Consider the following 14,509-nt stretch of genomic DNA (forward strand, 5'->3'; position numbering starts at 1 on the left):
CCGCTCCTACCGATCTATGGAATATAAACAGTGCCCCGTCTCACTCCAGCTGTGTGGAGATGACTTGGCTCAGGAGCCCGAAGGGGAAATGGCAGGGGACATCAACAGAAGCAGCCTCTGGGCAGACAGCAAATGGGTAGGGTCTGCTCCCTACCCTTCACCCTCAGTATCTGCCAGCTTTTAATTCAGAAGTTTCTACTTAGAATCATTCTCCCCAGTGCCTCCTATAGAGAAAAGCTGCCTCGGATTTCCCATCCAATGACCTTGTCAGGCAGTTGTGTTTTGATACTTCTGGTTTCATTTTTTTAAAAACCTTTTCTCCACCTTGCCTGAAGCCACTCTCCAATTTGTTTTTATGCAATGGGGCTTTTCTAAAGCACAAGGAACGTTTGTTTTTTCAGTTCACTAAATTAAAAAAAAATTTTAAAGGAAGTTCTTCTCTTTAAAAAGCATCTTTCTATCTACAGTATATTTGAAATGCACCGATGAATACTTATAAATAACAACCAGCAAGAGAAAATGTACAGAGAGAAAATCCTACAGTGCGCATCCGTTTTTCTAATTCACAGAGCCACGAGTTTTGAAAATCCCCTCCACATAAAACATTTGCAAATCTGCAAGTTACCCCAAACCAAGCTGATGGGTGAGAGGGAACCTACCCATTCCAATGTCTCTGCAGATGAGAACTACATAAAAACAACAGGCTGTGGGCAAGAGGGACATGACAGACGAAACATTTTACAAAGACAAAGAGGACAGTTACCCTTGCCTTCCTAAGCTCCATCTGACCTGCAGTAGATGCTGGACAGCACATGAAGACAGCAAATTTTGATGGAGAAAGCCAAACTTGCCAATTGCTGTGGCGAACCTCAACCATTTCCAGAGGAAGCCTCAAGATGTTCATCTTTCCTTTTCAGCCATTACTTTCAAAGTTTTGAGGGGTAAGCCAGAACTTCAGATTCTCCAGGACATCTCCGCAAGGTGTTTCGAACGTAGTAGGTGCTTGGAAAAATCTTGCCTGACTTTGGAATTCTGCCGAGAAATGCTCATGTCATTTTGTGCCCTTGCCAATCTCAGATGTCAGAAGCCCTCTCGGAAATAGACCCAATCTTTCTGGCACTTAAACAGAAAAATCAAAAGACTAAAGAAAAAAAAAGTGCAAAACAATTCCACAATGTTGCCAGGATTGACTTCATGATTTCTTGAAGCAGTGAAATACTTTTCCAAGACAGAGAATGAATCCGGGCTGCCGGGGACCTCTCCAGCTTCTTGGCATGCTGAGCGGAACAGACAGTAGGAAACTCTCCGAACACTGGGAAGGCTCAGCTCCAAAATGCAAGGGATGAATCTCTCAATATGAGAGACATTCCATTATTATTATTGAAGTGCTTAAGAGAAAGATCCAATAGCCCTTCTGCTTCCAGGTGACAATGTCCTTCAGGATGCTCCCTGTCCACTGCCTGGCTCCTGAGCATCTGTGCCCAGAGGAGGATTTTTAAAATATTTTTTACGTCAGAGCTGCATCACCAGCATACTAAACACACACACACACACACACGTATACACACAAACACACCCTCTTGAGCATTCCCTGTATTTCTCTAAATAGCTCCTGCTTTGGGCTGGAAATGCCAGAGTTGTAATATCCCCACCCTTGGTGGTACAAACGGCATTGCAGCAAATAAGGAGGGGAGGGATTTCATGGGGTAGCAGGACTTGGTCTCGGATGATCCTGCAGACACCTCAGAGCCCAGAGACTCCCAGATCGCTGTTTTTTAATGGCTAAAGGTGCTGGATCACAGATTCTGTATCAGAATGGGGAAGCTGAAGGGCAGACGCCAATTGGGTTCTCGTGCTTTAAAAAGGGGCAGGGAGCACTGCACGCTTGGCAGGATGGGGGAAGATTCAGTTCTGTTCCACTTGCTGTGTCATCCTTTCTAAGGTTCTGCTGACTTTGCTGCCCATTTTATATGACCCAGTCGATGGGTGTTTACACAGCTACAAGATGTATGCACAGTGCAAATGCCTGCCCTCTCATTACATGAGATTGTAATTAAAACTCCTTTCCTAAGGCATTGCCCATTTGGAAGTAAACATCAGGCTGCTCTCTGGCAATCTGACATTCCCAAGTAACGAACAACTGAACCAGAAACCACTGCTGCATGATTTAGTGCTGTGATCCAGCAAAGCAGGCAGGTGCAATTTCAAAACCAGAACATTTACAGGTTATTGCATCTATGGAGGAAGCTTTATGCCTAACCCACATGAGCAAAGTATGAATTATGGTGTTCTCCTTGAGGGCTTCAGTGAGACTAGGAGATTAAAAAAATGCTTGGCCTAATTTGATTTTTCTTTTCCATTTACTCAGTATGTCTCCAGCTACATTTTACTGCTATCTAAAAAGAGCCCTCGGGGAAAATGTTTCCAGATTCTAGTTAAATAGCTCTATTGAAAACTAGCAAATGCAATTCCAAGGATGCTTTTGGGCTTTACAGATAGATGACAGAATATAACCTCCAGAAGTTTCTAGTCCAACAACTCAGCTGCCAGACCAAGCTGGGCAAGGTCAATGCTAAACCCAGACACAAGATATCCTGTTTCAAGTACAGGTACCACCCCCGCCATGCAATTTTAAGACAGGGCAGGAGGCACCTCACTAAAGTGGCTAAAAAACAGAAAAAAGATAAAGGCATTGAGTATTGCGTGTAGGCAGTATTGTCTGCATAACAAAAATTTGTTTCATCTTTTCTAGGCCTTATAGGTTTTTTGTTTTTCTTGTCTTATTGCACTAGCTAGGACCACCTGTATATTATTGATTACAGGCTGAGAGAGCAGGTACACTAGTGTAATTCTTGATTCTAAAGTGATTATTATGAAGAGTTCATCATTATGAATTGTGTTTGCTGAGAGCCTGGAAGAGATACCCTTTATCAAGTAGAAAAAGTTCCACTCTATGCTAAGTTTGCTATGAATTTTCGTAATGAATGAATATTGACTTTAAACAAATATTTTCTTGTTATATTTTCAGAGGACAAGGAAAGGGGAAAAAAAAGAAGGGAGGGGTGGCAGGAAGGGAAGGAGACAATAAAGAGGCACGGAGGTCACATATTTTCATAAATAAATTGGCACGGCAATTTAAAACATCTTTTGTGCTTGAATTACAAACAAAGGGGAATAAAGTATTCCATATATTTTATTTTTAATGTGAGTTTTTATTTTTATTTTTTAAATATTTTATTTATTTATTTGCAAGAGAGAGAAGCAGACTCCCCACCAAGCAGGGTGCCTGACGCAGGGCTTGATCCCAGGAACCCGGGATCATGACCCGAGCCAAAGACAGACACTTAACCGACTGAGCCACCCAAATGCCCCTAATGTGAGATTTTATTAAGTAGATTTTAATACTCCTTTGCTAGGGGAGACAATGGTTTTCTTTCCCTCTCCTCATTCTTACCTCCCAACAGGTAAAAAACCAAAGCAGATTACATGCATGTAAGAAAGTGCCTATCATATCAATATGATCTAGCACAACTGTTAATTCCTTCAAAAATGATTCCATTCTAATAGACATGGCATACAGGAAACCATCACTCATTCTCCCTTCATTTCATTTTTGCAGCTAGACTGGCACTGGGAGCAATTGGAGGGTCCTCCTCATTGTGTTTGTAGTTGCCATGAGACTACTTTCACTCAGCCACAGACCCAGCCCAAGAGGGACCAGAAAAGCATTCACCAGTGCAGGACTGACCACTCTACTGCAGGGCAACACCTCTCTTGGCTGTTATACACTTGGCTAGGAGCAAGGGAGAGGTGAGCATCAACTGTGCCAGCAGATGCTTCTGCCAATGGGTTGATGGAGTCGGAAAAGTTTTTCAAATGTTTGAGGACACCAGGGAAGCCTTAGGCAGGGCTCCATCTCTGTGGAGGGAGGAGGTGTGCTGAGAACACCCAGTAGCCTTCTAGGAGGCTTTCATCATCCTCACGTTAAACAGAAGTTACAATCTCAGAGTGGTTGAGAAGCTCTCGCATTATGAAATAATAATAATGAGCTCATATTTCGTGCAGGGACTCCTCTCAATGCTTTACAGATGTCTACTAATTTATTCCTCCTAATACCCGTGCAAGGTAGATACTATGATGATCCATATTTTACAGATGGAGATACTGAGGCAGAGGAAGAGCAATGTGCTTAAAGTCGCTCAAAAAAGGTGGCCAGGATTTACACATAGGCAGGTTGGCTCCAGAGCCCATGCCTTACGGCTTTGTGTAAGAGGCCAGATGGTAAATGTTTTAGGCTTTGTGGGCATCTAGGCTCTGTCATGACTGCTCATCTCTGCCATCAGCCTTAAACAGCATGTAAATAAATGAATGTGATTATGTTCTGAAATCTGAATTCCAGAGTTTTTACATGTCACAAAATATTTTTGTTTTGCTTTTTTCAACCATTAAAAATAGAAACCATTCTTTGCTTGAAGACCATAGGAGGTGGGCTATATTTGGCCCATGGGCCATAGTTTGCAAACCACTGCTCTATGCTACTGCTGGCTTTATAGGGATCATTTCCTGCATCAGCCATCCTCAGCCTCAGCTTTTCTGCTGTGGCATACTCAAAGTCTCCCAGGTATAGCACCTTCCCAAGGCACACTTAGTCTTCAAGCTCTGGAACTGGCATGGGCTTGCTTTGCTTATTCTTTCTGGAGCTGGGTATGCAGGGTCCTCCCCTGGTAAGCAGGGGAGATATCTGACTTATCTTTATGTGAGTAAACCCTATCCTACTACATTTTATTGTCTTAACTTTCCAATTAAATCAGCCCAAGCGTGACACAAACTTTCCCTGACCACTGATGTATACAAATAAGGAACAAACAAAATGATAGGGTTCCTGAGATCTGCTTCATAGTAATACAGGGAGCGGGAGCCATGATGTGTAGGAACAAGGCTGATCACAGGTTGGTAACTGTCAAAGCAGGGGGGCTGGCCAAAGGGATATCAGTATATAGTCCTGCCTGTAGTATACAGTCAGACACTAGATAATACAAAGGTTTATTTTAATGGACAGAGAACCATTTTGCAAATGTATCAGTGAGCAGACAGATGCCATCACAGATTGGTACTTTAGCTGTTAGTGAGGATCTAGTGAGAAAGAATACTGAAAGGGACAGATGACAGACATCATCTAGAACTGAACGTAATTAGAAGAAACCTGGTAAAAATGAAAGAAAAAAATCCCATTCGTGAATTTCAGTAACTTGCAACTAACATAGGCCAGAAGAGGGAAGAGTCTGTGTGGTTGGGAAATCAAAAAGCTGGGAAAGCTACTTTGAAACGTTCAAACTTAAAGATGAGCAACCCCACGGAGAGGCACTGACCCAGCCGCCAGACTCCCTGAAGTCTGCTCTATTCTATTGACTGGTTTTTTTGTTTGCTCTCTCGTCAAGAAACCCATCAACAGGCTGCCAATCACTGGACTCTTCGACCTAAAACAATCTGGTGGAGTTCCACTCTGAGGTAGAAACAGAGAGAATAGGAGCCATTCAAGGTCAGACTGCCCAGGGAGGGGACACTTCTGTTCTGCTGTATTTATTTTATGAGTGTGCTTTCCTTTCCCTGATTCTACCTCCCCAAATTCATGTTTTTCTCTCCATTCCTGCAACAGCACCATCTTCTACTAAGAAGACGAAGACCTTTCATCCTTGCCAGGGCCTCACTCCCACTCTGCCTCTCTTCAGGCAAATAAATGTAAAGCTCATGACTCCATGACTGTCTTGACTTGACTTTACTACCCACATCCTTAGGCCCAAAGGCTGGTTCACGCTGTCTTATGGTTTATGCCCAAGATTGTCACCCTTCAGAACTTCTAGGTCACCACAAATATTACGGTGTTCTCACTTCTTTTGACACCTTCAATTGTCAAGGACTTCCCACCCTTTTTGGGTTTCTCACTGACTTGCTGGCCAGTTTTTTTTTTTTTTTTTTCTACTCTTGCTTGTGCCTCCTCCAAGCCATAGCTTTACTTCAAGTGGCTCCTCTCCTCCCCTCTGGGGGACCTGACAGCCTGCTTTGTATCTTGTCCCTCAAAGACAAGATATTCCCGCAGATCTCCTTCCCAGCTAATGGTTTTCTAACTAAATGACTAAAAATGAGCCTCATTAAAAAAAAATCTATCTATCCATCCATCCATCCATCCATCCATCCGTCCGTCCGAGTCTGGCTCTCATACATTCTAGCTGGGTGATCTCAAGCAATTTACTTACCTACAAGTTTCTTCAACTGAAAAACGAGGAAAGAATCCTCTCATAGTGCAGTAGTGGGAATTGTGGCTAAAAGCGATCATTTAATTCCATAAGAGTTTATAATCTGTGTCAGGCACTGGGCTGACCTCTTTACATGGATCTGCTTGTGGCATCTTCAGAACATCCAATGAAAGAGCTAATACCATTATTCTCATTTCACAGATGAGAAAGCTGAGGCTCAGTGAGCATAAGTAGTTACACAGGTCACCCATCTCAGGTGGCAGAGGCAAGATGGGGCTCTTATCCTGGACCATACACCTCAGCTACACTATTCCTCTCAAGGGATGATAATGAGCACACGGCACAGTGCCTTGTGAAAAGCAAGCTTTTCACAAACAGAGCCTAAAACTGAACTCACAACTGGTATGTTTTTACTAGATTATTCCTCCTCCCCTTCCCCTTTGCCACTAAGAACAGGTGAATTTATCTAATCATTCCATGTGTGCATTCTCTTTTTTAAAGAAATTGATCTTGAAATAATTTTAGATTTATAGAAGAGTTGCAAGAATAGTACAGAATGTTCCCATGCACTCTGTACCCTATTTCCCCGATGTTAAGATCTAACATTGTTACAAGATTATTAACTAAACTATTAAAGGATTTACTAGGATTTCACCTGTTTCCCCACTAATGTCCCTTTTCTCTTTCAGGATCCAAACTAGAATCTCACATTATATTTCACAGTCATATCTCTGTAGTCTCCTCCAATCTGTGATAGTTCCCTGGTCTTTCATGACATTGACACTTTTGAAGAGTACTGGTCAGTTATTTTGCTAAATGTCTCTCTATTTAGATCTGAGGTTTTCTCATGATTAAAATAAGATTATGCATTTTTTGGGCACCTGGGTGGCTCAGTTGGGTAAGGGTCTGACTCTTGATTTCCACTTGGGTCATGATCTTGGGGGAGTGGGCTCTGCGCTCAGCGGGGAGTCTGTTTGAGGATTCTCTTTCCCTCTGCCCCCCCATTCTCTCTCTCTCTAAAAGTAAGTAAATCTTAAAAAAAAAAGGTCATGCATTTTTGGCAAGAATACAACAGAAGTGACTTGTCAGGGTAATATTGTCGTATTATTTACTTACTATCTGGTTAAAGTGGTGGTATGGGTTGAACTGTATACCCCTAAAAAGACACGTTGAGGTTCTGCCCCCAAACCTGTGAAAGTGACCTTATTTGAAAATAGGATCTTTGCAGATACAATCAAGTTAGGATGAGGTCACAGTAGATTAGAGTGTATCCTAAATCCAATCACTTGTGTCCTCATAGAAAGGACATTTAAAGACACAAAGGGAGAAGGCAATATAATGACGGAGGCAGCACCTGGAGTGATGTATCTATAAGCCAAAGAACACCAAGGATTGACAACAAATACCAGAAGCTAGGAAGAGGCAAGGAAGGATTCCCTTGCAGGTTTCTGAGGCCCATACCTTGACTGCAGACCTCTGATCTCCAGAACAGTGAGAAACAAATTTCTGTTGTTCTAAGGCACCCAGCTTGTGGTACTTTGTTACAGGTACCCTAGGAAACCAATACAGGTGTTATCTGCTGGATTTCTCCCTATAAATTTACGATTCCCTTTGTAATTAATACATATATGGGAAGACATACGTTTTGACTATGTGCATCCTTTTAAATCTGTGTGTTTATACAGCATTTGCAAAATTAGCCTCACCAAATTGTACATCTGTCACCCTAGGGGGTATGTCTCCTGGCTGAACAGGGAGAACCAGAAGGCTGATCCAGGCCAAGTACCCAAGACAGTCAGTGTTGTTGGCTGGAGCGGGCAAGGAGAGGAGCACTGTGGACCACAGGGGCATGCAGGACAGGGAGGCAGCAATGAGGAGGCCTTCATAGAGCTGTCTGAGCAAGAGGACCGGGGCTATAGGAACACGAAGGGGAGCTTCTTTGGAGCCTGCAAGAGACTCTTCATCTTATTTTCTTATAAATAGAAAAAGACAATAATGAAATAATGGTATCTAACTCTAAAATTTCCATTAAGTGTTTTTGTTTTTTTTTTCCTGTTCTCTTTTCCCTGGCACAGAGTTAACTGACCTGGTGTCATCTGTTACCAGAAGCTGAAAGGCAAATAACGAAGCCCAAATTCCAACGGAAACCTGGCTTCATTGATTAGGCCAAATGCATTTCAGAATTATTGGTTTCTAACCCACAAGGCGAGCAAAAGGTCTTCAAACTCAGAACTATAATTTTCCTTTAGAGATGCTTATCCACGGTTTCAACAAAAGGGCTACAGACTTTGTGGATTTTGACAAACCACCAGGAACAGCTCCTGGAGGGATCCCTGATACCTTTGTCTTGGCTAATCTCAAAGATGGAGGCCACACCCTTGTGCTTATTCTCTCCAGCTGTGGGTCTGGTTGCCTTGCCCTGCGCATCCAAGGGAGATTTGATCTCCTCTTTGATGAAATGGCTCAACTCTCTCCATATCAGATGCTATAAGAAAAACATCTCAATTTCTTTAAAAAAAAAAAAAAAAGCTGTGTGGGGTTATTTATTTATTTATTTATTTATTTATTTATTTATTTATTTATTTTTGTACTTCTGCTTGCTAATGAAGAGTAAGGAGAGCCTGGATAAATAAAATTCACAGACCACTCTGAGTTAGTTCAGTCTCATGGCCAAGCTGCAGACAGGATATTGGATTGCTATGTTGAGAATCCAACAATTTCTCCAGCCTCCTCTCATGGAAATGCTAAACAGCAGATGATGATAGAGATGTCACAAGATGGTCTGGGCAAAGCCACAAATTAAACCATCAGCTCTCGGGGCCACAAAACTGAACATGTGAAGGTTGGAGAGATGATATTTATTCCCTGAATGTCAAGTCTTCTAGGCCTGCGCTAGTCAGCCCCGACGGCATCTGGCCAGAGTTGGCCTGTGAGGTGGCTGCTTTTGGGAAGCCTTGATTAAGGGGGACATGTGACTGAGCTAAGACAATGCTGGCACGAGCCTCTGAAAGGCTGCTCAGTCCCTGCCCCAAACGGAGCCTCCCATAAAAAGCAAATAAAAAATGAGGCTCGAAAGAAAATCACACTTTATGACAACTTCTGTGGTCATCCCGGCTTCATTTCCTCCAGGCCTCCCTGTTCCCTTCAAGTCTAAAACACATGCTGGCAAAACACTATAGCTCCCTGATGTTCATATAAACTAAATGGCAAAATGAAGGGAAGGAGGGGTGTGGGGTGAGGGAGATGGATTTCAGCCCATATACCCTGCAGAAGCAATTAATCTTACTACAAACTCTGAGAGGGCTAATGTTCAGGGCAAACCATTTTGTTTCTGAGGGCAGACGTCAAGCAACTTATTATCTTTATTCTTCTGATTATCATTGAATTTGTGCCCCTACCCTGGAAAAATAACCTGACCTACTTGTCTGCCATGGGGAAATTCATTTTTGCTGAATGATGGTGATGGGATGAAAAAAAAATGAACCTTGGGAAATAATTCAGTAAAATATGGGACTCTCTCAGAGTTGAAGCAGGCAGCAGCAGCCTGGGTTATGAACATAATCTCTTAGCAGTGCCAGTAAAATAAAACAGAACCACTGTCTCAGACACTGTATTTTTGGCAAATGTTTCACTCCTCAATTACTTTCAAAGTTATTCGTTTCAGTCAACATTATAAGGGTAAGTCAACATTTGTCCTGGCAGCAAGCCCAAATTTGTTATTTTATTAGTCTGCTACTGGTTAAATTGGCCCAAGATTAAACACATCTAATAAATAGCCCTAAAATACTGGAGTTTAGTAGAAGACCACATTCAAGTTCTCTTACACAGGATGTTACTATTAACCTTGGGCAGAGGAGAAATGTACACGCACACCCCAGTTAAGTTCCTTTTAGCCAACGCCAGCCCATCGCCTGAAACTCATTTTGGTCATGCCCAGACATGGCACTCCAGACCTTCAGAGAAAGAGGAAACCAACTATTTAGCTCTCTCTGCGGTCCCTGGGTCCACAGCTGCCTTCCGAATGTCAAGCAAAACTCTTACTTTCTTGAGGCAGACAGGGCCAGATGCTCGGGGCTAACGCACTTCAAGAGTTCGACCTCCTGAAAAAGTCTCAGAGTCATGCCTCTGTGGCCCTTAAGGGAAGGCCAGCTCTGGGCCCAGAAGATATTTTCTCATAGTTAGATTCAGGTTATGCATTTTTCACAAGAATGCCACAGAAATGATGTGCCCACCATGCCACACCTATCTGTAAGTCTAGAAAGTGGGGTCCCAGTACACACCCCTGGTTGCAGAATGTTAACTAGGTAGCCGGAGGTGGCAGGGGTGGCCTGATCACAGGCACAGGGACCAGAGGAAGGCCTCCCCTGTGGTTCTGGGGTTTCGCAGGCAGTCATTTCCTATTGACTTCTTGGAAACCCTTGGGTGGGATATAAATTCTGCATTTGTTTTTCTCTATAAAAGGGAATCCCTGGCTTCCCCTTGGGCTGAGTTGAAGGGGAAGGGGGAGAAAAATGCCACTGGGGATTCCACCCCCACTTCGGGGTTTGGGAACTGCCGTGTACAGACCTCAAGGGTACTTTAAGGATATTTGCTGAGGCTTCCCCAGAGTTTAGGAATAAGCTGAAAGTCTCTGCAGCAAGTGACAAAGTTCTTATCACACTGGTCCAAGGAATGTGTTGATTCTTTGCAAAGGATTTAAGGATAAAATATGAGCCAATCTTCCTGGCCAGAGCTCAATGCCCTATGACCTCAGGATCAACAATGTGACCTCCATGGGCTTGGTCTCCTCCCCTGTGAAGTGGGGGTGACTCTCCTACCCCCTCACAGAGTTATTGGGAAGATGTCATGAAATCATGTGTGTAATGTGCTTGGTATAAGCCTGCCCCATTAAGTTGCCTCCTGTAAATATCAGATTATTGCCCTTACTTCTAATGCCCAAAGACAGGTGTGGTCTCTCCCTGAGCCTGCTCTCCTGCCCTCATCCATTTCCTTCAGCACTAGATTTTTCCCTGGGCCTCCCAAGGATGAAGCTGGAACTCCATGTCACCTGCCACACCACAGTCTCACCAACGACATGCTCCTGCCACTATGCCTCAGGTTATGAGACCACATATTTTGATTCTACATTCTTGCCTTGCCTTTCTTCCTGCAGCTTTATCATCTGTTTGTCAAGCTCTGGCTGGATAGAGCAAAACTGGGAGTGGTTTGGCAGGATCCAAGGCTACGTCGGAGGAGAGGAAAATGTCAGCCATGAAATCCCAAGATAAGAACGTGAGTTGGGGAAGGGAATCCAAGTGGGTTTTGAGGTCTGCATCAAAACCCTCCTACCCAACCCCAAATCGCTAAATTATGGGCTAGAGGAGCTGGTCACCAATCTTGCCGGATCCCAGTACTATCTGGGATTAGGCATTGATAGGAACTCTGGATGTTCAATCCATCTCAGATGAGCAAGGTGGAATTTCTTCCCCAAATAACAAGTTACCTTGGGCTTCCAGAAGGGACCAGACAGACCCACCGGCATGTCCTTTCTCTTTTTCATCCACCTATTGTCCTTTGAAGCTTAGCATTATCTTCATTTCCCAGAAATGGGGGAAAAAAGTACAGAAATAAAAAAAGATGCTCAGATCTTAATCTCAATGTCCTAAAGGAAGGACAGACTGTTCCAGCTGAACTTGGGATAATCAAACATGTCTAAGGCAAGCAAAGCTGACAACCAGGTCTGCCATCGGACTGAAGACTAGGCTGGGACCAGGGATCCCACATACACCTGCTGGGTAAAACCTACAGGGACATCTGACCAAGGGCACGGGGTCAGCAGGATGAGAACATGGACCCCCTTCTCTCGAGGCCCAGTCAGCTTCTGTTTTTGACAAGAACAATATTTGAGCGGACGAGACTTGCAGAAATGTGGCCTCTGGAGAGAATCATAAACTACATTTGCCACACTCGTCCGCCCCAGCTGTCCTTCCTAGCACAATCTATCCCTTCAGATCATTGGGTTCACGGGCATCCTCAGCAGCACATACCTCCAGTTAGAAGCAGGGAACACTGCATTTGGGGGCTTCAGAACAGTCTGCTCTCAACTGAGAACAGAATATACTGAAATCTGATTATTCAACATGGAAAAAGCTACCAGTGGCACAGCCATAAGGGAATGATTGAATTGGGAATAAAATAAAATAAATTTTAAACTTTCCTGTTTTCAGCTTTCAGCTGACATCTTACCACCCACTGAGCAATGGTATGTAGAAAAATAAGGTACAAAGCATGCTGTTCAGGAAGCTATGAGGTAGGGAATCTATAATGGATTCATACGGCCTTTCTGTTGCCCCCAAACACACCCCAACTGAGCACATGAATAGCTTCATAATGTTATCCCTTGGGAGACGTGTGTGTGTGTGTGTGTGTGTGTGTGTGCGTGTGTGTGTGTGCGTGTGTGTGTGCATGTGTGTGTATGCACACGCAGAGAACACAAGACTAACTTTCTTTGAGACAGTTTTCATTCTGTAGCACATTTTTAATGACAGGAATCAAAAAAATGCCCACTAACAATGGATTTTTCCAAAGACTCATAACAAACACTGGCTCTCAGTGCTGTGCATTTGCAACCTTGAAACACAGTGATTATGTGTTATTTCTAACTCTGAGCAATTAATATGCAACCAGATGTATCATTATCTACAGTATATTAAAATTCAGGAGACTGCGAATTTGAAAAAGAATGTATCGTGCACGACAAAGCAGGCAGAAGTCTGAGACCTGCGCTGCTCCCCACGTCACCTACAGCTCATTTCAATCACAAAGTCACAAGACAGAAAATGAATAGACAATACAGTTGACTTAAAAGAACAGAAGTAGATACAAACCTGTGATTTGACTGTTTGGTTTTATAAAAAATGTTGGTTTGGCCACTGGAGATTCAGTGGTAAGTGATGCCAGCAAGAGTTTCCAGAAAAGACAAAGGCAGTTTTGTGGTAAGAGAAAAAATGTTATTTATTGTGGCAGAAAGGGGTGAAGTTCCCATGAGTCTTCAGCTCAGGCCATCCACAGATGGGAGAGTTCCTTTGGAAGACCACGTGGGGTCTATCCTGGCAAGATTTCCCCGGAAAAGTTTCTCTAAGTACTCTCCAAGGATGGAGGGAAAGTCTCACTGCCCAGGTGCTTGCTCCTCTATCCCACCATCTAGGAGCGAGGCTCTGGGGATGCTCCTCAATTTATAAAACACGGCTGCAAAGAGAGGTGTCAGGGGCCACTAACCCCGCGAAGCCTCCAGAATTGTTATTAAATACATGCTGCCACGTTCCCTACCTACTCACAGATTCTAGCATTTTTCTAGAAACAGAGAAGTCGTCCCACACCTGACCCAGGTGTGACTCATCTCTTCTGACTGTCAAATAGAGAAGGAAGTGCTAGACAATGGGGGACCCCTAGGTGGGGAGGAGGAGGCACCAAGAGCCACGGAGTCACACCCCCCCGTGCCAGGTGTTGGCACACACTCATCTATACCATACAGCAACCCCATCACCTCATTTTATAAAAGAGGAAGCAGGTGTTCAGTAAAGTAATGTGACTTGCCCCAAGTCATACCCAGTAAGAGCTGAAATTCAAATTCAAATCTACCTAACTTGAAAGCCTTCGCTGCTACCCCCACACTGGCTGCCCGGGATACACAACTTCCTCTTATAACATAATAGCAACAAGACTGACAATGACTTCATGCCAGGCTGTGCCAAAGTGCTCTCTATGCACGATCTCCTTGATTTCTCTTAAGTTAGTACTATTAATATACCCATTTCACAAAACAGGCAACTGAGGCTCAGAGGGGTTAATAACCTTTCCTAAGGTGACACAACCAGTGGCAGAGGCAGGACTGCGCCCAAGGCTGCTCCTCGGCAAGACTTGCAATCTGAACCACAACCCTGCTCCTTTCCTAAGCCCTGTGGGAAATCAGGAGGGTAGAGGTGGGACAATGGAGACTGAGGCAGGAAGTGGAAAAGTTGAAACTGTTCACTGCACATTCAAGCCCCTGTTACTCTGGAATCAGCAGCCCCTCCTGTTTGCCCCCCTCCTTCCCCCCCAGCATCTTAGAGTGCCCAGCCAGGTGCCCAGGCGCCCTGCTCATGTACCCCCGGTGGACACTGCCCTCTGGTAAGGCACACCTGGGAATGGTGTGGGAGCGTCCAGCATCGGCGGGCTCACTGGATGACCACCTCCCAGTACTGCCCCCCTCTCAGTCTGTCAAAATCCCCAGTGAG

General features: G+C 44.0%; 1 protein-coding gene across 9 annotated transcripts in view; it reads right to left on the reverse strand.

Moving 5' to 3' along the window:
- ARHGEF3 (Rho guanine nucleotide exchange factor 3) overlaps positions 1-14,509 on the reverse strand; it is a 294,790-nt gene that overhangs the window by 42,404 nt on the left and 237,877 nt on the right. For 2 of the 9 annotated variants that reach the window (XM_057311809.1, XM_057311811.1), the window contains exon 2: positions 764-1,032. The exons of 6 other annotated variants lie outside the window; for them this stretch is intronic. In XM_057311809.1, the coding sequence (XP_057167792.1) occupies positions 764-904 (141 nt within the window). In that variant the 5' untranslated portion in view covers positions 905-1,032. Of the gene's footprint in view, positions 1-763; positions 7,710-14,509 lie in introns of those variants that run through there. One more of the 9 variants, XM_057311808.1, reaches the window with a different exon arrangement.

This window comes from Ursus arctos, unplaced genomic scaffold, assembly GCF_023065955.2.
Source record: "Ursus arctos isolate Adak ecotype North America unplaced genomic scaffold, UrsArc2.0 scaffold_14, whole genome shotgun sequence".
Lineage (NCBI taxonomy): Eukaryota > Metazoa > Chordata > Mammalia > Carnivora > Ursidae > Ursus > Ursus arctos.